The sequence below is a fragment of the Nuphar pumila genome, chromosome 7 (assembly GCF_984573655.1).
Source record: "Nuphar pumila chromosome 7, dmNupPumi1.hap1.1, whole genome shotgun sequence".
In the NCBI taxonomy this organism is placed as follows: domain Eukaryota; kingdom Viridiplantae; phylum Streptophyta; class Magnoliopsida; order Nymphaeales; family Nymphaeaceae; genus Nuphar; species Nuphar pumila.
Genome location: NC_143255.1, coordinates 8,989,975 through 9,016,257, shown reverse-complemented (window position 1 = coordinate 9,016,257; position 26,283 = coordinate 8,989,975). Strand labels below are relative to the sequence as shown.

Sequence of the window (26,283 nt, the reverse complement as noted above, 5' to 3'; positions counted from 1 at the left end):
ACTTGCATGTTTGGACTTTCAGATTCATATTCAGATTTGTACTGTGTTAGGTCTATATTCGGTTCTGGGTTCTGTCAGTTCGGCTCCAATTCCACTTTGGATGTGGAAAACCCTCGTTCAACCTTTTCAATTGAGTCCAGTACTATCACTTAAATTTGAATTTGGATTGAACCTCCCCTTATCCCTGCTTGATTATAATCAGGTCACGGGTGTGTGCGTATGAGAGAGAGAGAGAGAGAGAGAGCACATTGTATATAATATGATTAACCTAATATAATTTTCAGATAATCAACAGAAATGGCTACACCAGAAGATGCAGTCAAAATGGACTAGAGTAGGTAGACTCAAAAACAGAAGAATCCCATTTACAATTGAAAGAACATCTCCAAGGGGGACCATTTGGTCATGTCAACCTGACATTCCGAATGAGTTAGAGATTATAGGTGTGGTTCATGTTGACCCAATCAGACCTCACAGGTAGATCGAGCATGGTTCAAATGCTAGAGACCAGCTCTTGGATCACAAATTTTCGACCAAAAAACATAATTTTGAGCAGAGAAAATATCACACATTGTGAGCTATTGATTTAAGGATTATAAAATCGTACATACCTATTGGGCGAGCCAAGAGTCGATTCCCACTATCCAAACCATGTAGATCATATCTGTAAGGTTAGTTTCATGAAAAACAACACAAAATTCAATTTGCGCATCATGGCGACCTGGCCAAATCTTAACCCCATCTCCAAGCAGCTAGCAACTTTTTCATAGTACTCGAAGCAAGTAGTTGGTAAGATATGCTCCCTCTGGGTAAGACGGGTCAATAGGATGATCAGAAGCTGCGCCGACTTGACGGAGAACAGTAATTCTCCTTCCTGCCATTGAAGCAGCACCCTGCATCAGCCATTTAAATTATTCAGAAGTCATATCAGATTCATGCAGCGCTGTAAGGGCTTGAAAACAGTCATCCATAAGAGGTTAGAACTTAGAACAAAATATCTTTAAATGCAAAACATTAAGACAAACAAGTGAAACAATCCCCCACTTGACTGACCAACTTTCACCCAAAGTATAGATGTAGATACAAAACATTCTCCTATGAAATTTTTGGATAATAGGGAAAAAACCCTCGTACATTCATTGACATAAAACCTCAGGTTCCTTTGTTCACCAGGGAATACACCCATCTTGCCCACTAGGGAATACATCCATCTTTGGCCTTGCGGCAAAGGACATGCACCCGTGGGTTTCAAACTCATGATGTCGTGTTAACTTGGTGACATTCACGAGTAGTCCTTACCAAATGAGCGAAGTCATCATGGACAGACATGAACTGATTCATTAAATGACAATTCTGGAATCAATACAAGGGAATTCAATTAAATCCAATTCCACCACATAAAGCACTAAGATGTACTTCAAAGCAATGTTGGACATAACAGATCTGGGTCCAACCCATTTGGGTGACCCGGTTTGACACCATTAGTGGGCCACATAATGGGGAGATAGTTGGTGGAAGTTACATACGTAAATGCCTCTTTCCTCATTATATAAGGGGGTTGATTGCTACGAAGATGATGAGTTTCGCTGCAAGTCTACCCAAATTCCACCTACAGATGACGTGGTATAGGGTCTTGCTCATTGTCGACCTAAGGCTTGGGCTCATCGTGGGCGTCGACTGGATGAAGAGAACGCTGAACACCCGCACGCACACTCTGTGGCATCAGCAGATATACTTGCAGGTACGCTTTCTGTGTATGTTGTTTCAGGTAACGCCAACATTGGGTTATGGGCCCACTACCACGCATACCGCTGCGCATGGGTACGTGCAGGCCTGCTGACGTTTGCTGCGACTGTCGCCGTGGGGCGACGTAAGTCACAGGTTGACAACAACAACCACCGTGAGGTGATTGTTTTCTAGTAGTCTATCGTCGTGAGGCGACTGCAACAGACTGGAACTGTCGTCATGGGGCAACAACGTTTCCTCAACCCGTCAACATTGGTCACCAGTAAATGGCTACTGCCACTGTGAGGCAACAACGTTTCCCTGCAGACTGTTGTCATGAGGCAACAACCTTCACCGGCGACATAGCCAACTTGAGGTGACCACCGGTCGCCGTGGGTCGCTGGTCGACGGTAACAATCGTCGTGGGGCGACTGCCATTCCCGGCAGCCGTATGCCGGTTACCTCCCGAAGACCCTCATTAAAAAAAAAAAATAGATCGAGGGTTTAATATGTAGCCGTCGGGCTGCAAGGGTTTTTGTTGGTGCCGGGTTTTGCCTCAGGATGTCGTCGGGGTTGTCACCTGAAGCATTGCCGAGGGGGGGGGGGAGGTTGTCGGCGTCCGCCTGGCGATGCATGTTATCCAGGGATTAAAACCCCCTTTCTCTGCTCCTTCAACCGTGGGGCTGCAATGGATCCATTGCTGGGGGAAACGAGCTGATCGCCATGGAGTGATATGCCGGAAGAGGCGGCAATTGGGTCGCCGCGCCGGCGAAGTCCTTCGATCCCATGGGCCGTCGCCTGAGATCCCCTACGTCGTCGGGTTACAAGGTGGTCGGCCTGCGCCCAAGTCACCGCAGACGTCACCGAGGCTGGAATGGGGTTGAGATCGCCGGATGGCCGGCGTCCGGGGTTTAAAAACCCCATGCTCCTTCAATCGTCGGGCTGCAATCTGGTTTGCTGTCGTCGGAGACCGTCGGGGGAATGATGGTTGGCGGCCTCACCAGCACTGCTGGCAGATGTGATCGATCACCGGAGCACCGACATTCGCCAATGTAGTAATGGTCGACCTCCGGACTGGGTGGCCGATAGAGGAACCCTTTCGTAGGAAAGGGGGGTGACCTTCGTTGGGGATTACCATAGAGCCCTCGCCGGTATGCATCGTCGGCTGGGCACCGGTGTCCGTCGTCATACGTCATCGTGGGGTTGATCGGCGGCGTGGGTCGCTGTCAATCAAGATGTTTCGGTTTCCTGAGAAACAGAATGCATTCGATTTTTCAGGAAACTGAATGCATTCGATTTTTCAGGAAACCGAATGCACGTCTTATACGGTTCTTATTGGGTGACCCGGGTCGGATCGGGTATTTCAACCCGGTGGAGACCCGATCTGACCCATTTTGGGTGGATCGGGTCTGCCAAGATCCACCTGGATCCGGTCTGCGGTTTTGTCCCAGGATCGGACCCATAAGGCATCAGGTATGGGTTGGATCTTATAGTCCCAGACCCATTCAGCACCGGGTCCGGGTATGGGTCAGAACCAGCGTTTTGGATCAGACTAAGGATTCGATCCCTTAGATGGACCCGGTTGGAACGAAGCCATACCCATTTGGTTTTGGGTCTGGTCTGATCCGGTTTAACCAGGTCAAGATCCAAAATATTTTGGACCAGGTTGTGATCCAGACCCATCAAGTATTTGGGTCTGGGTCTAATTCGAAAGACCCAGATTCAGTTTTGGATCGGGTTATTGTCCGAACCCATTTGGTTACGGGTCTGGTCCAATCCGATTGAACCGGGTTAAGACCCAGATCTATTCGGATCGGATTATGGTCCGAACCCACTAGGTATTCGGGTCTGAATCTAATAGGAGGCCCAGATCCGGTTTATACAGGGTCAGACCCGGATTCAGTTTATACCGGGTTAGACCCGGATCCAACTTATACCGGGTCAGACCTAGATCTAATATGAACCGGATCAGGATCTTGGCACTGTTTGAAACTGAACCAGATCTATGACTGATTAGGCCCTTTTCCGGGATCGGTTCAAAGCCGTTTTTTACCGATTCCTTCCAGTTTTTCACCAGTTCCGAGAAGCTAAGACCCTGTTTTCATAAATCTATGAAGATACAAGGATTTTAGCATACGGTTATAGAGTTTTATGAACTTTTGTTCATACTTGACATCGATTCATAAGGTTCAGAACCGGTTTGAAACCTTAGATGATCAGTTTAAGGCCATTTAAAACTGGTTCAGAGTGTTTTCAGACCGGTTCGGGGTCGTGTAAGACTGGTTCTTGCTTGAGGACTCTAGGTTTTACCCATATGAGCTTGCTATTGTTATTTTTCATGCTTTATAAAGATTTTATTGCATGAAAAGCATGACTTATGCATATTAATTCATGTGTTCCATGTTGGTTAAGTCATGCATGATGGTTTTACGCATTAAGCATGAATTATGACTAAATTCATGACATTTTATCATCAAAATTAGTTTATGCATATAAGTGGAAGCATGAACTTGTATTTTTTGATATAAAGTATATCTTGTCATGAATATACAAGCATTTATATGTGTGCATGGGCATGCTCCATAATACGAATATATTTTCGGTAAAAGATCTTGATTGACTGATTTATGTTATCACCAAAGTGATATGAGTCGTATTGATTAAGGATTCTTTGGACCGTATTAAGATTCGCTATTATGATTGTGTGTGCGTTTATGAAACATCGATTATACCCAAAGGTAGGTCGTTGTGTTCCAAATTCACACAGGGTGTTATAGTAGATGTGTTTTCCAGTCCATGAAGCATGTTTGTACCCAAAGGTACAATGCTGATTTGCCTTTGGTTATATGATCTGCTAGTTTCACCAATTGAAGTCAATTACTTAAGAATTGAAGAGACGGAGCAACTATCAATATTGTTGTTTCCACCAAAGTGGAATGATAATGGCTCAACTATGTTTGTTTCAGAAAAGGTGAAAATAAAATGTCTCACTTTTATCTTTTTAAATCTCGTATAGAGCGATTTATCTCCCACTCATACGGAGAATAAAACAACCATTTTGAAGGTTGTCTATGAGAAATGAGAGCGCTCAAAATGATGTTCATTAGAAGTGAGAGTATTCGAATATTCTTAGCATGTTGCTTTTTGTAATCGCAAGTAGCTCAGAATATTTGAGGTGTCATCTCTCACTGTAAGACAGTGAAAGAATTTCTGAAATCCATTAGGACAGAAATTATTGATTTTATACGAAGTTTTATTTCAGGCCATTTGGATAAGAAGTTTTATTATGGATCTTGGGTTCTATTGAGAATCCACTAAAGATCTTTTGTGATAATGAAACAGCCGTGTCCTTTTCAAATAACAAGAGCTCAATCTCGTGTCGACATATAGAGTTAAAACAATTTGTTGTTAAAGAAAGGATTGAGAATCATCTGGTATGTATTGATACAATTGGGACGAAGGAAATGTCTCTAGATCCCCTTACTAAAGGGCTAGCACCAGGATTGTATTCTCAACATGTAAAGGGGATGAGTCTTTTTTATTTCTTTTTATGTATGACAATACATTATGTGATCACATTTGATTTTATACGGCTTTGTAAATTGTTGATTTTGCATAAAAAATCTCTCCTATGGGTTAGAGAGAATAGCAGAATAACAATATTAAAGGACCAATAGAAGAATAGGTAAGAGACCAACCTATTCATAAAGGTAATTTTAACATGTTAAATCACTGAAGGTGAATTATAGTGTAATACATGAGAATATGACATTTCATAAAAGAGTGTTCATCTTTATAACTCATATGATTCATCCTTATGATAAAGGGTAGCATGTGAACCCACATGAAGAATTAAATCGAGATAACGGTATAAACCTCGATTTAGTGCACTTTTGGTGTCAATGGATCAAGTGAGAGAATGTTGGACATAACGGATCTGGGTCCAACCCATTTAGGTGATCCAGTTTGACACCATTAGTGGGCCACATTAGTTGACCACATAATGGGACGATAGTGGGCGAAAGTTACATACGTAACTGCCTCTTTTCTCATTATATAAGGGGGTTGGCTGCTACAAAAATGATGACAGTTTCGCTGCAAGTCTACCCAAATTCCACATACAGATGACGTGGTATAGGGCAGAGTTACCGAAAGCGCCTAGGCGCATGGAGAAGCGCAAAACGGCGCGCTTTCAAAACATGCAGGGAAGCACGTTTTTTTTTTGGGGGGGAAAGCACGCTTCCCATAAATGGCAAGCGCGCTCCCCCACGCTTCCCCATTTATTTATTTATTTATTTATTTATTTTTTGCTTCCCCCTCGCTTTCGGTTCGCTTCCTAGGTCACTTCTGAAACGGTTCATAATTTTCTTCTAAGTCATCCCACGCTTCCCGCTTCCTAAAATTTTGAAAGTGCCTCGCTTCCCGCTCTCGCTTCCTCTACTGGTAACTCAGGCATAGGATCCTGCTCACCATCGACCTAAGGCCCGGGCTCATCGTGGGCGTCGACCGGATGAGGAGAACGCCAAACACCCGCACGCACACTCTGTGGCATCAGCAGATACACTTGCAGGTACGCTTTTTGTGCATGTTGTTTCAGGTAACGCCAACAAGCAAATGTTCCTAATTTAGTGAATAATGGAGTGAAAGCGTGCACTTTCTCGCAAATGAAAAAGAGAAAAAGATCAATAAAATTAATGTCCTACAGAAATAACTGAATACACCAAAAGAAACTTGGTTACAAAAATGCAACTCTTTTCAGGTTAAAACCTAAATGTCTATATTAGACAAAAGATCCGCAGGTGAAGGATTCAACTCATTTATAAAAACCAAGATGTACTCATGCTTCCTGCCATAAATAGATTCACAGAACAGTGAGATAAAGAGCATAATAAGTTGAGAATGTAGTTGGTATCAGGTCATAGGATCATTATAACTGACTCCATCGAGTTCACCACCATAGAACTCAACAGTTACACCCACTTGTTCGACACTATACTTTGATTCTGCCCTTCTAAAAGGAACATCAGCTCTCACAATTCTGTCTCCATCTACCAAAACTACCGGAAATGTTTCAAAGAAGGTAAACCATTGAAAAGGCAACATAATTAAAAGATTATAGCACATCATAAACCAGTGAGCCTGAAAAATTATCACAAGCAACTATGATAGTGACAAAAAAAAATCCAATTAATGCCCCATTGAAAGCTTTTGAAGGCTATAAACCTCTGGAATAACTACGCTTAAATCAAAGCACAGAGAAGAATAATGCGTGTGTACTGTTCTGACAAAGAAACATTTTATGTCATCTTTCATGTGCCAAATGAAACGCAAAACAAAATGCCAAGAACATGGATATATGGTTCAAAACAAGATAATTCCATGAACTAGTAAGTGATAAGTATAACGTGAACAACTTTCCTGAAGAGTTTGCAAAAATGTCCCACTTTGGGTCATAGCGCCTGAGCATGAACAGGTCATAAGGAGAACCCCTTCCCTTGTTATCCTCATAGCTAAAGAATTTAAGCTTCTGTACATACCAGATGCACGCTGAAGAACCTAAAAATATGTCAAATAGTCAACAGAATGTCACCGAGTGATTCAAGGCATTGTGGATGACCAATTACTTCAAACAGATCAATTTGACTGGCTATGAAGACGTACAGAAACAAACATTTCAAAAGCAAGATTTCTGGCCATAAGCAAATGAATGAAGATAAGCGATGAGGACAAAAGACAAGCGCCTAAAATACAAGTTTGCTACCTCATATTCTTCAAGGTGACTAAAAGGAAATGTTCTGTGGCTTACCTTGGAAGGTTCTAGAAATCAAGAAGAGTTGCAGATAAAAAATAGCTGCTAGAAGTTATTGTACGCATATATTCATGCCATAGAGTACAATAGAAATTGTCATTTTAGACATAATTAGCAGCCATCTACAAATATATTGGTATCCAAGCAGATAATGAATTTTGCCTTTCAGAAAATAACAATAACAACAAGAAAATAATGTAACGGCATGCACTTATAATTGTGAAATTTATCCACATCGAAAATTCTCATGGCCATAAAAATTAAGCTTCTGAACCATTATACTATGGTCCATCAGCATTTATCTCAGAAATATCATGTCATGATTTATTTTTTTTGGAATAATTTAGGAATAAGTGACTCCCCTTGTGAAATGACATTTTAAAAAGTAACAATAAAATTAAAAACCCTAACGTCTCAAGAAAGATCACAAAAATTTCATTTTGAAGTTTTTAAAAAATATTGCACTACAATTTTTTCTTTTAAAACACACTTAAAAGCCTGATATTCTTATAATATTGTGATGGTTGGTAACTAATCATTTGACATCCATTCAAGCAGAAATCTTCTGCAATAACGACTCTTGCTGTTAGATGGTTCTATGGTAAAGACTCACTTCTGCTGAAGAAACAAACAATTAGCAATGAATCTGAGCAAAAGATGGTGTGCAGAGAACAAAGAGAGATAGAGCCATACATGAGTGGATCAGGTTTCGTCGACTTGTTAACAATTGTAAGGTTAGCTGGAGGAATCCCTATCCTCAGTTGTATCAGGCGCTCCTATTATTACACAAGGTAGAAGTGTTGTACTCACATCATAAACCTGCTAGACGAAGTCCTTTTTTTGGGGACATAATGACTAACTAATTAATGAGTTAAAGAGGGGGGCCTTAGACCTCCAGTATGCTTATAAAGATATGACTTTTGCAAAAGATAAATATAAAAAAATCACCATGTTAAAATATAACCAAAGCATAATCATTGCAACAATACCATCATGAGATCTTTTTAAGAAACAACTTGTTAAGATTTTTAATAATGTTGAAAAACCAATATTTTCCCAAGAAAACCAGTTGTTTTTTAAGTTCAGAAGAAAACCGTCACCAACAATTATCATGACCAATATGGGTGACCATGACCCATACACATACAATCCAAAAAAGATATATGCAAAACACTTCAAATCAACACATTATGAAAAATAGAAAGGAAATTGATTTATATGAACTCTATCAAAATGGATCCAAAAGATTGAAATAGGATTTTATTTTTCACACAAGCTATTAAGAACTTCAGAAAAGCATTTGAGTTTAGAAATCACTTTAAACTTTCGCAAAAAACCATAACTAATATGATACAACATTGTCGTGGTGGGCAAGAAATTGGATAATCCACATTGCAGTATTTCCAATAGGAAACAAAAGAAATTCTCCAATACCCAGCACCATACATGGCCAGCCTAAATGTCATACACATTCTTATGAGACAAAGTAGGTCCAAATTCATTAGTTCAATGTCAGAGTTTCGTAATAATCACCAAGCCATCACTGACTCACAGGGATTGGATAACCAGCGACCTACTGACAAGTGACAACCTATTCCATTATAATCAATCACCCACTAAGTTTCTTACTTGAAGTGATTTTAAAATTCACAAAATACATCAGCAAGGCCATACTACAAAGTAATGGCTCTATATCTACGTTGGTATAAAACTAGCCTTAATAAAAGGGTAAATTTCCCCTGACGTTTACTAATGATAATTTTTATAATGATTTTAACTTTTTCTGTAACCAATACCAATACTTAAGATAAACAGAGGAAAGAACACAAATGTAGATATTCATATGTTTCATTCAACACATGCAAATATTGTTAATACTATCTTCATATAAGAAATTGAATTTGACAAATGCACAATAACATGAATAACAATGACAAACTTTATTTAACTAGATTAGTCCAAATAGCCTTACAGGGCCACAACATTTTCATAGAACTCCTACTTTGTCCATCTTCGAAAGAAGCATGTCAGGTGGCATGGGTAAGAACAAATGAACTTTCAATCAGAGTCTATTACAATGTATGACAACACTGAAAACATGCACTATGTTGGATACCTCATTTATGAGATTCTCTATTTGGGGCAATGAATGTTGACACAGTACTTGACTGTAAATTTTCTAGCATAACTAACAAAGGAGAGATGAAAGTGAGTAGAAGATAGAGAAAAGATATATAAATTACCCTTAGCCCCTAAAGTTTCATCTGTAGATGAGAGGTGGCACCTAAGAACTTTATTTACATATGAAACCCTTATTTTAAGATAATAAACTATATCCTTGTCATTCACAAGTGGCGCAAGCAAACAAATAAAAGAAAAACAGAAATTACATAAACTGTCCCCAGAAAGGTGACGCCTTAGACAATAGGAATGTCCTTTTTTTTCCTGAAGCAAAACATATCATACATCAATCTGAGGTTGATAAAACTATAGCAGGAAGGTACCTTTCGAGAAGGTGCTAGTTTTGGTGGATCCAAGATTATCAGATCCCATGATTCTTTTCTAGAAGCAGCATTTTTCATGAATTCTGCTGCATCTTCCTTCAAAAATGATATCCTTTGAGGGTCAAGATTATTAAGAAGAATATTTTCCGTTGCAAGCTCTATAGCAGCTGATGAGGAATCGATCCCTGAATACAATAATGTTTGTCTTCCAATTATGAAGACCAGGTAGCAGAAATTTTACATGTGGTGCACAAGTTTGTAGATCAAGACTTTTTACTCATTAAAGCGTGCTTTCTCAAACCTAGTGCCAACAAATTTAAAGATCTTAAACAATGAACAACCAGACACCTACCAATGACACCAGCTGCTCCACCAGATGCAACATTAAGTGCAAATCCTCCACTATAGCAGCAAAGATCAAGAACCCTCTGATGCTTAGAAATTCTGGATATGAAACAGCGACTTTCACGCTGATCTGCATAGAATCCAGTCTTCTGCCCATCAAGGGAGACTGAATAATAAATACTATTCTCCATGACCTGAAAATTTAACCACAATTTTGAGCATCACTTATTACTTACAGTAAAACAATACGTGAACCTTCATGACATTGAGAGAGTTACAAGATACGGAAAGTAAAATTGGTTGCATCTAGATATCACCACTAGGAAGCCCATTGAGCATTGAATTCTTGTCATCTATCAATCCATCTGCACGTATTACCCTATTACGGTTGGAATAACTGTTTTGAAATGTTCCTTATCCAAAAAACAGAGAAAAAGAAAAAAATTGTCAGGAAGTGCCAGCACAACCACTTCGATAGCAGTTAGCAGTTTCTAACGGAATCACAGTACGCTTTTCCACCATTTAAGGGGCATTTAAATGCGATGATAAAATTCCAGCAGGACTTTTCCCCTGAAATTGGTGTGGGGCCTCTACATGCATCAAAAACAGTAGAAAATCTTTGTGCATTTAAGCAATTTTTTTATCATAAAAAAAGAGAAAAATGTCAAAGCTCCTACCCTCGACTTTTTCCCCAAGTCTAAAATATCATTAGAACCAGTGTTGTAAGTATCGTACTATATGGTACGATACGTATCATTAGTTTTGGGTTTTGCGATACTATTCACACGTGTATTGCGATACGAGTGTGTATCGTACCTGTATCAGGTGTATCATACGATACACCCCTTTATCGACCTGTATTGTACGATATAGGGTATATCATACAATATGGTATCAACACACTTTAAAAAGGCAGAAAGTTACTTTTTCATTTTGAGTTTTAAATATCTTTTGAGAGATGACTTCTCCATTTGTCTAGAGGTCATTAGAAGAGAACCCATGCACCTTAGCAACCGTGAAAGCGATTTGTACGCTAGGAAGAGGGCTTTTGCGATTTTCTCAAATAAGAGTGCAATTCCACCGTTTTTCCACTAAAGAAAGTGGGTTAAGGTAAAAAATACCTAATCTTTGCTTCATATTGAGTTTTTTTTGGAAGACGGCATCAGAGGATCCGACATGGCAATGGGGCACTTAAGTAGTGAGTGAAAACCAATTAAAAATCAAGTGCAACTATTGCTAAAATACTTTTTCGAGTGGTATCTCTTAGTTGAAGCATCATTTAACTGGAACACATCTTAATGTAGCTGCATGCACGTCAAAGAAATTGCTAGACATCGTGAAATGGGAATACCAACAATTACTTGATAGTTTGATCCAAAAAAAAGACAAGAAAGAGAGATGAATGAGGTAGAAATAGAGTATGCAGAGCCTTGAGAGGATGTGTATGACGAAGATGAGCTCCCTATTTCTGATCCTACAACTCCTAACATAGAATCAAAAGTAGGAAGTTCTTAAGCAAAGAAGAAAGGTATGGTTGGTGCCAGTAATAGTGCCATTGTGGGTACAAAAAGAAGATGAGGAGAAGGAAATTCTTCAAGAAGAGATAGAGCTAGAGGCTCTATTAGGAGATTATTTTAAAGATTGCCCATGTGGGGCTGCTATAACTCCTCAACATTTAGTCGAGTAGGCAAATATCGCGGTTGAGAGATAGTTATATGATGCTTGCATTTCTTTCAATGTGATAAATTTATTTTATTTTTAAGCTATGATAGATGTCATAACCAATATCGGGCTTGTATATAAACTGACATTATATCATGCTTTGAGAGAAAAAGTTTTAGATACTAACGTGAAAGAAGTGAAGGCATATTGTGATGAGATGAGACAATTATAGAGAAAAACTAAGTGTAGCATCATGGCAGATGGGTGGATATACATAAAGTCAAGGACCTTGATAAATTTCTTTGGCTATTGCCCCAAATGAACCATGTTTTTTAAGTCAATTGATTGGTCTCATACGCTCAAGACGACATATGTATTGCTCAGAGTTTTGATCAGGTTGTGCAAGAGGTTGAACCTCAAAATATAGTAGTTGGATTTGAGCAAAGTCATCATGACCTTGCTTTGTTTGTGTTTTCCTTTGTGAAAATGCATATCACTTCTCTATATAGATGATATGATACTCACAGAAGATGACTTCGAAAGAGTTAAGGAGACCAAGAAAAAGTTGGCTAGCATATTTGAGATAAAAGACCTAGGGCATCTGAAATATTTTTTTGGTCTGAACATAACTTACTTTGCAAGGGAATTGTACTTGTCCCAACATAAATATGTGACAAATTTGGTGGTAAAAGCAAGATTGATATATGATTCAAGAAGAGTCAATTCTCCTATGGATGCAAATTTAAAGAGAGTTAGATAATATTGTAGTATTCAGACAACTAGTTGAGAGTCTCGTATACTTGACCATATACAGGCCAAATATTACCTATGTTGTTCATGTAGTCAGTCAATTTATGAGTGCTCCTAGGATAGTTATCACAGTGTAAAGAGCCTTTTATGATGCAGATTTCGGAGGCTTTATTCGAGATCGTCTCTCCACTACAGATTTTTGTATTTTTCTTGAAAGCTCCCTGATTTCATCAACAAGCAAGAAACAACAGAGACTTGCCTTGTCCACAACAGAAACTGAATATAGAGCTATGGGTTGTCACTGCTGAGATTATTTGGATACGATGGTTATTGGATGAGTTGGGAGTCTCCGTTATGGAGATGACTTATTTATATTGTGACAATATGAGTGTTATTCATATTGCAAAGAATCCAGAGTTTCATGAGTGAACTAAACACATTTAAATAAATTGTCACTATAAAAGAAGGCTTATGAAGATGGAGTTATTGCTTTGAAACATATAAGCTCAAAGAATCAGATTATAGATATATTTACTAAGAGTTTTGCTCCTCATTTCAACTCATTCTTTTCCAAACTCTGAATGATTCCATTAAATCATCCCAAGTTTGAAGGGGAGTGTTCAGAATTATGTAAAATAGTGTATTACTAATCATGTGCTGCCTCCTCACCTTAAGTATTATTTTGTACATTATAGCATTAGCAGGGGTAGTTTTGTCATGTACAATTTTATTTTTATTTTGTCTTTACTTAGTGGGGGTCGACTCTTATAAGGAACTCGCTTTTCTTTTACGTAAACCTAATGAGAACTTTGAGTTGTTCTCTTCCCTCCTTGTGTTCTTCTTGTCCCCTCTTCATAGTTCTTGCCGTTTGAATAGAAAATTGGTCAATAAAATTGAATGTTATAGCCCAAACTGCATACTATATCAATCATATGGTAACACATTGTCAATTAGCCAATTTTATGTGCATAGCCCATCATGCACTAAAATCATGCAGGCAATGTCCTGGCTTCCATGAAAAGTGGTGAAAAAACGCATTAGGACAACTCAATTTATGTATCTTCCATAAGACAAGATGGAAGCAATAAGAGTATATGGTAGGAAAGACATTCACAAGAAGCATTACAATCATAACTTAAGAAATAATGCACCAACTTGTACTCAAGAGGTTACACCTTAATTATGTTGCTGGGAATGGATAAATCATGGTTCTTTGCTCCTAAATCCAGTCCTTCTTTTAAGATGTCAATAGATGGCCTCCAGCAGGTGCGACTAATCTTATGGATCTTACTCAACAACAACTCTATACTTGATCTATACTTCTCAACCCATGCAGCAGATGATGCAATAACAGCAAAATCATCAAAAACATCAACAATTAGACCTGACAACCTGCACCAAAACTACTCGCCACAATATAAAGTTAGCAAGCTAATCAGCTACAAGATGGAAAGAGAAAGCAAGAAATTGAATTCACATAATCTGCTGCTTGAACTGGCAATAATTCAAGTTCAAGCTTAACTAAGCAAACACTTCTAGAATGCATGCCGCTAATTATTGTAGTATCAAATTACATATTAAATATGTAGAAATATGGCACTAAAATTGCAAACTGGACATAGATCAGAAAGGTTGAAATAAATAAGTACCCAATGTAACTAGTTCAAACAACCTTGTTTGATATTTCAGTTTAGAATTTATATGTAATTAAATAGATGCAAAGATCCTGTATAAACTAATAAACTCTTGCAACATACCCATATCATTTGGGAACAACTGCATAGAGTAATCTTTTTTTTTTTGAAAGGCAAGCTGGGGTTAGGCGGACCCCTACCAGAACAACAGCTGCCCCATGCGGCAGAGGGATTCGATCCTGGGCCTTCAGCTTGACACAGGACCCGGCTTACCACATGGGATACCACCTCGGTGGTACTGCATAGAGTAATCTTTGCCACACATATTTCTGTACCAAGAGCAATGTGTACACAAAAATAGGAAATGCATATATTATATGCACATGCATGCTTATAATGTGTTCAATCATGATATGGATTTTAGGCTTTTCAATAATTTCTTTTTTGTGAGAAATTAGGCTTTCCAATAGTATTAAAACATCATTTATACTGATTTTGTCAGACTACATTTACATTAGGTCCAGAAATTAAAGCATTGAGACTTTCCCCAAGCTTTAACAAGACAGAAATATGCAGTACCAAGCTCTTCATGAGGACAAACAGCTTGAAGAGTAGTGAATGAGAATGGTGCATTACCATATCATGCCTGGGCAATGATATTATCAACGGTTCAGTGCTGCTTTGTTGATTTTTAATGTATTTACCATATTGTCTGTTTACCCTTGGCAATGCGCCTATAGACAAGTTTAGAAATCTAATCTACAATTTCCTAACAATGTCTTTATTTTATCCTTTTATGAGATGGTTGAATGTAATTAAATTTTGTTTATATCCCTTTATTTTATTTAACGCACCAAGGTGTCATTTGGATAAACAGTTTATTGTTTATGATTAAGAAAAATGTACAAATATAACTGGCCAAGAAAAAGGGTCCTGTCCTTATTACCTTATTCTTAGGATAAGTAGTACAAATACTACTTGAGTCCAACCATCCTATGTCCAACTCGCATAAGTACAAGGCATACAAGATCTTTATTAGTAATGCAGACATGATGCAATTCTATATGTGAATTGTATTAGTTTTTCAAATTAGATTGGCCTAATCACTAGAATATTACTAAATTTCCTTTTGCACTGAACGTAAGATTCCCAGATCCCGAATGCTGTATATCATTTATTCCATTAAACATCAAAATGGCAAGATAACATTTATGGCCAGCAAGAGCTAAACACAGGCTCTCCAATGCGGTAACAGAGATTACTATTAAGGCCTTGTTCAAATCGGGTTGTCTTTAGGCAGATTTAATAGTCAGAGGAAGGGGTGGGGGTTGGGAATCATACAAGGCATGTATAAATTCAACAACTCGAACTAGAAGTTGCCTCAAATTCTACACTTTATCATTTTTTATGAACCAAGCTCTAATGCAGCTTATACTTCTGATATAGTTCTTCAGCACAATCGATGTGATAAAATAGAACACTTCCAAGATTATCTAAAAAAATTGACATCTCATTTTAGCTCCATGGGCAAAGAAATGCATATCTAAATGGAATCTAATTTGGCAATAGTGGACATTCCAAGCAAGATGGATAATATGGCAGATGAGGAACTGAAGGATATTTGATGGGCTCATACATGAAGTTGAAAGTCTACACCCAAGGCTTCAATGTTAGAAGTTCCTATATGCAATCAATAGATCCCATGGCTTAGACATTTCTTGGATTGTGTCTCTAAGGATTGGGAAATATTGAATGTCCTAGTCATCTACTGTTTTGTTTCTTTGTTTACGATGTTGGTCTGCTTTGTCTATTTCAATGAGACCTTGCCACTATATTCTTCCAGAAGAATCATAACATTGACATACCTTCAACAATACAATAGACTGAAACATATTTTTCCTTAAAGATCTTCATCGACAACAAAGATATAGTCTGTTAGCAGAAAGTGAAGTACTCAGGTGCTTGTTCACTGCATTGTTGGCATCATGTGATGATCTTCTGAGATTCCACCACAGTGTGAATATGGATGAGGATGCAGAACATGAAAACAATAGGAACTATGATTATAAGCCTAAAAGTTTGCTTCACATTAAGTTTGACTTAGAAAAAAAATTGCTTCACATTGGGTTTGATCCAAGGAAAAAAAATTGCTTCACATTGAGAAAGATAAGGAAAACAAGAGAAAAGGCACAAAGATGAAGGAGCAAAGAATGAAGAGAAAATATAGCAAGCAGGAGCAGCAGAAAAGACACTAAAGCTGAGTTTGTTACTACGCTGGTTCATCCTACTAGCAATTAGAACATGTGATCATAGAACCCTTACATATTAGAGACTAACAAAAGCGGCAACTCAAACACATAAAGGACAAACATAGCCCCGGCCACCAATGAAAATACAATGAAATTATATTATTTTTTCTCCAGCAAGTCAATTTTTATTTCATGGATCAAACTTAAACTTATCTTAACAGTACATTCAAATTTGATGCCCTTGTTGCAATGCAAGTTTGTCCCATGCATTTAAGCCTGTTTTTGCTTAATAAATAAAAAAAAATGTTCATGATTAAATCAAAAATGGCACATGCCTATCTCCTTCACTATTCACAAGCCGGAAGGCATTCGTATCTTCATTAGGAAGCCCCAAACATGTCCATAAATCAACAGCATCATTTAACCTTGTCTCAAGCAATCTTTCCATGTTGAACACACACGATGGATCTCTACAATGAACACACAGAAGTAACAGTAATGAGAACAAAGCACAACTGTATCTATAATAAAAAAAATGAGAAAGGAGAATGGCCAAGCATAGCACTAGTGGACATGCCAAATTACAGATTCATTTAAAAGAATAACTATACTGTCTTGCGTCATCCTCTAGTTGCATTATACGGACACAAAACATTGAAAAGGAATTGTACAAGCCCCTGTAAAATTGTCTACGAAGAGACAATACGCATACAAGCACAAATACTTTATAAAAGAAGTGCACGAAAGCACTCTCACAACACTTGAACAAAATACGCAAAAAGCGTATAAATAATAAACATGCAATAATGCATGTATTTCATAAAATAGAAGCAAATGCTTTAGACTCTCAAGCTTGAGAAATACAAGGGGGGAACACCCCTATTTATACAAATGCAAGAAGGTGCAAAGGGGGGGCTCCCAAAGGAGTCGTTGGGAGCCCCCAACGGTCACATTTGTGACCGTTGGGGGGCCCCAACGACTCTATTGGGGGACCCCCAATGCACATTAAAAAATATCAAAAAATAAAAAGAAAAAAAGAATTACAAAAAATAAAAAAGAAAGTTACAACATATTCCAAAAGGGAATATGCGCAGAACAGGAAATGACAAAAATACCCTTTCGGGTAAATATATATAAATATATATATTTATATATATAGAGATATATGTACATATAATATATTATATGTAAATATATCTCTATGTATATAAATATATATATTTATATTTACAATAATGATTTTTAAGAGCTACATTTTAACACCCCCCCTCAAACTTACGGTGTGATAACTGCAAGTTTGTCAAGAAGAAAATGAAATCTGGGCGAACATAGAGCTTTTGTGAAGAAGTCGGCAAGTTGATACTCAGATGTCACATATGGTAGATCAATGACCTTCTTCAAGTATTCCTCTCGAACATAATGACAATCCATCTCTATATGCTTTGTTCGCTCGTGAAAGGTGTGGTTCTTGGCAATGTAGATTGCACTTTTATTGTCACAGCATAGCTTTGTTGGTTCTTTGACAACTACTCCCATATCTTCCAAAAGACGTCGAATCCATACTATTTCCATGGTGGTAGATGTCATGGCTCTGTATTCGGCTTCAGTGGATGATAAGGAGACCTTCTGTTGCTTTTTACATCGCCACGAGATCAAAAATTCTCCTAAGAAAATACAAAAACCAGTGGTGGAGTGACGGTTACTAGGGTCACCTCCCCAATCTGAGTCAGTATAAGCAAGCAATTTTAATTCAGAAGAAGAGGATAAGAATACTCCCTTATTCACCGTTCCCTTCAAGTATCTGATGATGCGAAGCACATCACTCATATGAACGGTTGTAGGAGCATGCTGAAACTGACTGGCGATGTGTCGTCAATCTTCATTTTTGCTCCCACAACTTCAGAAGTTTCGCATATTTTGTCATCAGAAATTCCTGATCTGTCAATAATCTCACAAGCAAGCTTAGACTGAGATAGAAAATAACCACGTTGCGAATAGGCAACCTCAATTCCAAGAAAATATGTCAGAAAACCCAAGTCTGACATCTCAAATTTTGAAGTCAAGACGGACTTAATACCCTTGACTCCTTGAACATCATCACCTGTAATTAACATGTCATCAACATATAGTAATAATATTACAATCTTTGCCTTAGATTTTCTAGTAAATAGAGCAGTGTCAGTATAACATGAGGAGAAACCATTTTCCAGCATTACACTGGTAAATCTGTCATACCAGGCTTTGGGGGCCTGTTTCAAACCATAAAGAGCCTTTCGAAGACGAAGAGCCTTATCTTTAGGGATCTCCATGCCTGGTGGAGCATCCATATACACTTCTTCATTAAGATCACCATTTAAAAAAGCATTTTTTACATCCATTTGAAAAATATTTCAATTTTTATTAGATGCAATAGTGATAAGACATCTAACTGTAACCATTAAGGCTACAGGAGCAAAAGTTTCTTCATAATCAATTTCATACTCTTGCCCATACCCTTTTGCAACTAAGCGAGCTTTATACCTTTCAAGGGATCCGTCGCTCTTAGTTTTAACCTTAAAAACCCATCGACAACCTATAGTTTTTTCTCCTATGGGTAGAGTTTGGAAATCCCAAGTTTCAGCCCTTTTAAGAGCATTAAGTTCATTTTGCATAGCTTCTTGCTATTCTATACATTTTTTAGCTTCTTCAAAATTTCTTGGTTCAAAATAAGAATGAATGGCACTAAGACAAGCCCTATATCGGGGTGAAAAGGAATCAAAAGAGACAAAACGAGTTGGAGGTCTCCTATTCCTCTCAGATCTTCGGTGATCGAGAACAGAAACAAGTTCACTATATTGATCAATAGCACTTCTAAAGGTGTCTTAGTTTCTACGTGAGTATGTTATTGGATCACTTGAAATCCTGTCTTCTTGTTGGTTATGCTCTTCGACATCACCCTTAATGTCCTCATCATGGTTTGATGATACATTATCATCACTAAATATATCATCATTACTAGACAATAAGTCAAAAAGGAAGGAGTAATCAAAATTTTCTTTTTGAGAAACATTTTTTTCAAATCCACTTTCATTTTCCAAAAAGGTTACATTTCTAGAGACATATAACTTATCTTCTCGAAGATCATAACACCGAAATCCCTTTTGAGTTTCAGAATATCCAAGAAAAGCGCAGGGGATAGCCTTGGGAGAGAGTTTGTCATTCTTATACGTAAGTATGAAACACTTACACCCGAAGACTCGTAACCTATTATAATCCGGTTCGAGTTTATATAAAATCTCAAAAGAGGATATTTTCCCTAATATTCTAGAAGGTAAGCGATTTATCAGATAAACAGAAGCAAGAGCTGCTTCAACCCAAAAATTTTTAGGGATGTTTTGGGAAATAAGAAGGGTTCTAGTGGTCTCAATGATATGCCTATGTTTTCTTTCGGCCAACCCATTCTGTTGAGGGGTTTTAGGACAAGATCTTTGGTGAATGATTCCGTGATCTTCAAGATATATTTTAAATTGGTTGGAGAGATATTCTCCTCCAGAATCACTTCTAAAAATCTTTATGTTACTGTTAAATTGATTCTTGATCATTAAAAGGAAGGTTCTAAAGCACGAAAAAACTTCATGTTTGAACTTAAGAAAAAAGATCCATGAATATCTAGAGAAATCATCCACAAAAATAACATAATAAGAAAAGCCTCCTTTTGAGACAACAGGTGCGGGTCCCCAAACATTGAAATAAACAATTTCAAAGGTTTTAGATGAGAACATAGTTCTTTGCTCAAAAGGTAAACTTTTCATTTTTCCGAGAATACAGTCATTACAAGAAAAAGAACTTTTACATAGGTCCTTTGCAAAATGCAAATAAGATAACTTGGTGATATTAGGATGACCACGTCTTTTGTGCCACACATTTATATCTTTGTTTCGGGCAACATTACAAAAGGATTTTGGAACTTGAAGAGATTCCATATAATATAAATCGCCTTTTCTAAAGCCTTCCCCAATCAATTTCCCGGACCGGCGATCCTGTATTAAACATTTATCACATGAAAATTTAATATCGCAACCATGGTCCGAGAGTTGAGAAACAGAGAGAAGGTTTAAGTTAAGTTTAGGTATAAATCTAATTTTTGAAATAAAAAAATCTTGAGTTTCAAAATTACCTATTCCTTTAATTTCAAGAGAGGTTCCATCCGCAGTAGAAACAAAGGATGGAGAAACATTTTTTGAATAATCGGAAAGTGAAAACATGTTTGGGGACATATGAAAAGATGCACCTGAGTCCAAAAGCCAAGAAACTTTACCTGGAATGGAAGAAGTAGACACGGCGGCACCGGATGTAGCTCCCTTGAGAAGAGGTTGAAGGGCTTCCATTATTTGGTTCAACGAGAGTGACCCACTTGATGATGCCTCTTCCTTTTGTGGTGCACCGGTTGTGGCCATAGCGAGAAGCTTCTTCCATTTGGGACATACGGGCTTGATATGCCCCGATTCTTTACAAAAATGACATATAGTCTTGCTATAGTCCCTCTTTCCTCTTTGTCCACCATCTCCTCCTTGATTTTGGAATTTAAAATGAGGAGGACGATAGGTCTTTACATTATTTTCGGGTCTTGATACGGCATTGACCTCATGATTACAAGGAACCATAAGAACACTTGATCCTTGTTTACATAAACTCATACGAGTCTCCTCACCACTTAATTTGGTGACAACATCTTCAAGAGAGGGAGGAGTAAATGAGGATAGAAGTGATGACCTTATTTGCTCAAATTCCGGTCTCAACCCATTCAAAAAATTGAAGAACCGATCTTCTTCAAGTTGCTTGTGGCGGAGTTCAATTGCCTCTCCACTCCATTTTGGTTCAAGCATAGAAAGCTCATCCCAAATAGAGGAAAGATCAGCAAAATATTCCCTAATAGACATTTCACCTTGAATAAGGGAGAGGGCCTTCTTTTGAAGGTAATACTTATGGGATAGATCTCTTGATGTATACATTTTCTCGAGATAATGCCAAGCTTCCGATGCTTTTTTGAACTTGATAATGTTGGCATTAATCTTTGTTTCGACGGATGCAAAGAACCAAGAAAGAATCTTGAAGTTCTTCATTTCCCATTCGTCGTGCTTCTTGGAGTATTCTTCAAGAGCTTTGATCATTTCCTCTCCCTCAAGAATCTTGATTTCACTTCCGTCCATTACGGTTATTTTGGGTTCCGGTTCCAGAATTGTGCCTTGCACATAACCCCACAATCATTTTCCTTTTATCTGAGCCTCCATATTCCCGACCCAAATATGATAGTTGGACCCATTCAACTTGAAGCCAAGGGCAAAGTGAGACTCTTTCTCACCCATTAATGCGTAAAGAGAAGGAGAAAAAGGGCGTACCAACACAATGTTTCAACTTCTAGTTTGCACAAGATCCTTCTAAAATATTTGAGAAGCAAGATCTACCACTTCAATCTCTAAAGATCTGAAGGCACAGTTTTCGAGGCACTCGAACAAAGGAGGATCCCACGATCTTCAATCACCAACCGAGCTCTGATACCATGTAAAATTGTCTATGAAGAAACAATACGCATACAAGCACAAATACTTTATAAAAGAAGTGCACGAAAGCACTCTCACAACACTTGAACAAAATACGCAAAAAGCGTATAAATAATAAACATGCAATAATGCATGTATTTCATAAAATAGAAGCAAATGCTTGAGACTCTCAAGCTTGAGAAATACAAGGGGGGAACACCCCTATTTATACAAATGCAAGAAGGTGCAAAGGGGGGGCTCCCAAAGGAGTCGTTGGGAGCCCCCAACGGTCACATTTGTGACCGTTGGGGGGCCCCAACGACTCTATTGGGGGACCCTCAATGCACATTAAAAAATATCAAAAAATAAAAAGAAAAAAAGAATTACAAAAAATAAAAAAGAAAGTTACAACATATTCTAAAAGGGAATATGCGCAAAACAGGAAATGACAAAAATACCCTTTCGGGTAAATATATATAAATATATATATATATATATATATATATATATATATTTATATATAGAGAGATATATGTACATATAATATATTATATGTAAATATATCTCTATGTATATAAATATATATAGTTATATTTACAATAATGATTTTTAGGAGCTACATTTTAACAGCCCCCACCCAATTGGCTTTTCGGATCCATCTGTCACCAGCACAATATCTCCAGTCTTGGGAGGAGGCCTACCAACTATTCTGTCAACAGCACCACTATACACCATTGGACTTCCATTTCGAAACAACTGTGTTTTCCCTTTCTTCAAAACAACCTTTGGTATACCTGTAGTACCAGAGATCTGGTCACAAAATTAATGTTGGTATAAAGCGTGGAGAACTCATATAGATACCACAATATACAAGGAACTATTTACAAGAAAGATAAATGATTGCACAGAAAAGGAAACCAGTCTGTCACTTAAATAGTAGTGGAAGACCTATGGTTCATTTATGGAAATAGAAGAAATCATGAAGAAGAATGTACAACCCCAGTAAATGTTAACCATACAGGTACCTGCCATGTAGAACGGAATGAACTAAAACAGTCTATTATGATTAAAATGGTGCAATATTATTGTTGTTGTTATGATGGTGGTATAAAAAAAGTGTTAGTGATCATATTTTGTTTGTGGAAAAAGTTGGAAGATACTGATCTTCACAATATATATGAATAATATCATAGAAACAGATGTTGGTAAAGAAACTCAAAGACTAAAAGTGTATATAAATCAAGTGTTTGACAGATAAGGTCTAAGAACACAACACTACTTTCTAGGTATAGAAGTTGCGACATCTCAACCAGATGTTATATCTCAAACAAAGTATGTCCATGATCTTCTTAAGAAGACTTAGATGTTGTGATAATAAGGCAGTGGATACTCCAAGTGAGCAAAACCATAAATTGATGGCAAAGAACTCAAATGAACCAAAGAAGTTTTTCCAGCCTATTTCATTATCTTTCTTTATTTGCTCACACTGCTGGATTTCTTCTAAAATTTTGCTACTTTTCCTTTTGTCTTCTCATTCTCCAACTTTTACTTAAATATCAACCCCATTACGCTTTAGAGAGTTTCAACAACTCTTTGCTTAAGCCACTAAGGTTTCTTTGTTGTTGAGCAATGATGGCCTTGGTTGAATGCAGAGTTGTGGTGTGCCACATGGTGTTCACACTGTCTTAAGTGTTTTAAGATACCCAAGAGCAATTAGCTGAAAAAAATTCCTAGAAAGCATGTGAGAAGAATCATGATAACCCGACGTGTTGCGAGTTGGCAACTCCACTAGTGTCGGTGAAAATATACCTTATCTGTTGTCAAGTCCTATGTCATATGACAACAAGGAAAACGTCGAGTTCCTTTACAATGTTATCCTCAAAAGGTACTGATTGAAATAACGATATAGACACTAACAGGAAAATATGTTGATATTTGAGCCTGATCAACTGACGAGAAAATTGCAAGCAATCCCTCACTGCATCAAATACTATTTCGAGTGGTAGTTGAAAAAGATAAAAATGCCTTTGTTAATGCTCAAGCACCTTTTCATATGAGACAGAGTAACGATTTCTTCATATGTTGCCTTGAAAGGTCTCTATTTACTATATAGAGAACAACAATAGTTGGAAACATCAAACACTTGAACTACAGACCGTACGTCTCCATCATCCGCAATGTATTGGACGGAAAAAGAGAAAAGCGAGGAATCCCCAAAAACTCACAAAAAAGACGATAGCAAAAATTCAAACCTTACCATCAAAATTTATGAGCTATGGTGGAAATATTGGACGAAATAACGAATACAAGGAGATTGGGGGGTGCTTAATTTCCATTAATCGCTAATATTTTGGTATTGTATAAATCAACATTTTGACAATAATGTGCAAAAAAGAGCAATAGAGTGAACAACCAGCAAATACACAACTAGAACTTCATATTTTAGTTCCATTTCATGGTCATTTCAATACGAATCAGGATTACTGCCTCAGGTGAGGTTTTATAAGCATAGAAAGCACGCTCTGCACTTATAGCTTTATTTGAAAAGCAAAATGCTCCGAATGAATCGTGTTCTCTGCGCCGACAATCCATTATCTACAACGGAAAGCAAGTCATATTGGGCTTCCTCTTTTTTTCAAGAGAAGCTAATGAAAGATGGCTGCTACCCACAAAAGTTTAGAGAGAGAGAGACCTGGGGTGGCGGCAGCAGCTTCTTGGAGGGGGCTTGGGGAGTTGGTGGTGGAGGAGGAAGAAAGAGAGGCAACGATGAGAGGTTTCAACAGAAGGGAGGTGGGGCACTGCATTTGCTTCTTTACACTCAGAAAGAGGCTAGCTGGTGCGAAGGCTAGCATCCTCTTCTTCAGGTGACGCTGCTGCTGGTGAGAGCATGAGGCCTATAAAAGAATCAGGAAGCAGAAGTTGCAAACCAGGGCGGGAGCAGATCCAGTGATCAGTTATGGGCCGGTTCATAACCGATCCGAACGTTAATCTAAAATGTATATTTTCTTGGTATTATAACTAGTGATGCAAACGGTTTAGTTTCGGGTCGAATGTAGCCAACATAGAATCTAACTAATCCGATATTGACTAATTGGACTTGGATTTGGATGAGAAAAAGCTAATGCCATATCTGGAAAACCACATATATTCGGATTCGATTAGGATATGCATCAAAATCGGAAATTGGTAGGGGTCACTCATGAAATCCTAAACCCAATTTGGATCCAATTAGTATTTGGATTCAGTTTTCTTAATCAAATCCAACTAATCGGGTTGAGAATCAGACCAAATATCGGATATTTGAAATCCATTGACATCCCTAACTGCAACATATATTTTGGATCTGGGATCATATTCGTATTTATTACAGTTCGGAGATGGCTCGGCTCATAAAGAGCTCATTCAAACTTCTAAAATGAGCTCGGTAAGCCAAACATGAAAAATAGGTGTTCAGCTGGACTCAGCTCATATAAGCTCGTTTAAGTTGTAAAAATAGTTTAGATCAAATGATTAAAGCACTTGGTTTGCAAACAATAGGTTTGAAGATGAAATCTTATTGCTTAGAGGTATGAAACAATGCATTTTTTGTAATATCCTATTACTTTTAGCTCTAAAACTTTTTTTTTAAAGGCAAGCCAGCTCGAGTGTGGCTCATTTAGTTAGAGCTCAAATATAATGTGAGAAATCTTGCAACAAATTAAATTTCTGTTCCTTGAATTATCTTTTAAGAGAGTTCTTGCAAATGATTTAAGTTACTGCCAGCTCGAGGAATTGGTTGTTCTTATGAGTGATATTTCTTCTTTTTTTTGGATAATCCAACCAAAAAAAAAATGACTGACAGTACATTGGCTGGCCTCCAGTTGGTAAAACCCTGAGGTCTCTCTGCTCACCAAGGGGTACGCCATCTTCGACCTTGCAGAAAGATGCCACCTGTGGGTTTCAAACTTGTGACGTCCTGTCAACTTGGTAACATTCACAAGTCGCACCTAACGGATGAGCAGAGCCCTTGTGGGCTGTTATTTCTCCTTTAGTTTCAAGGATCATGCGAAAACTCGGGAGTTACCTAATGAAAACTGAACTTGATCA

At 37.9% G+C, this 26,283-nt stretch overlaps 1 protein-coding gene across 1 annotated transcript; it reads right to left on the bottom strand.

The window, feature by feature from the left end:
• Nucleotides 1–277: 277 nt before the first annotated feature.
• Nucleotides 278–25,031, bottom strand: LOC149831061 (uncharacterized). Its single transcript, XM_090011960.1, has 9 exons — nucleotides 24,890–25,031; nucleotides 22,826–22,991; nucleotides 17,290–17,355; nucleotides 17,014–17,148; nucleotides 13,971–14,187; nucleotides 10,391–10,577; nucleotides 10,039–10,223; nucleotides 7,164–7,281; nucleotides 278–913 (listed from the first exon to the last, which is right to left on the bottom strand). The coding sequence occupies exons 1-9, from the start codon at nucleotides 24,999–25,001 to the stop codon at nucleotides 765–767; spliced, it is 1,335 nt and encodes a 444-aa protein (XP_089868086.1). The 5' UTR covers nucleotides 25,002–25,031; the 3' UTR covers nucleotides 278–764.
• Between the last annotated feature and the right edge of the window lie 1,252 nt (nucleotides 25,032–26,283).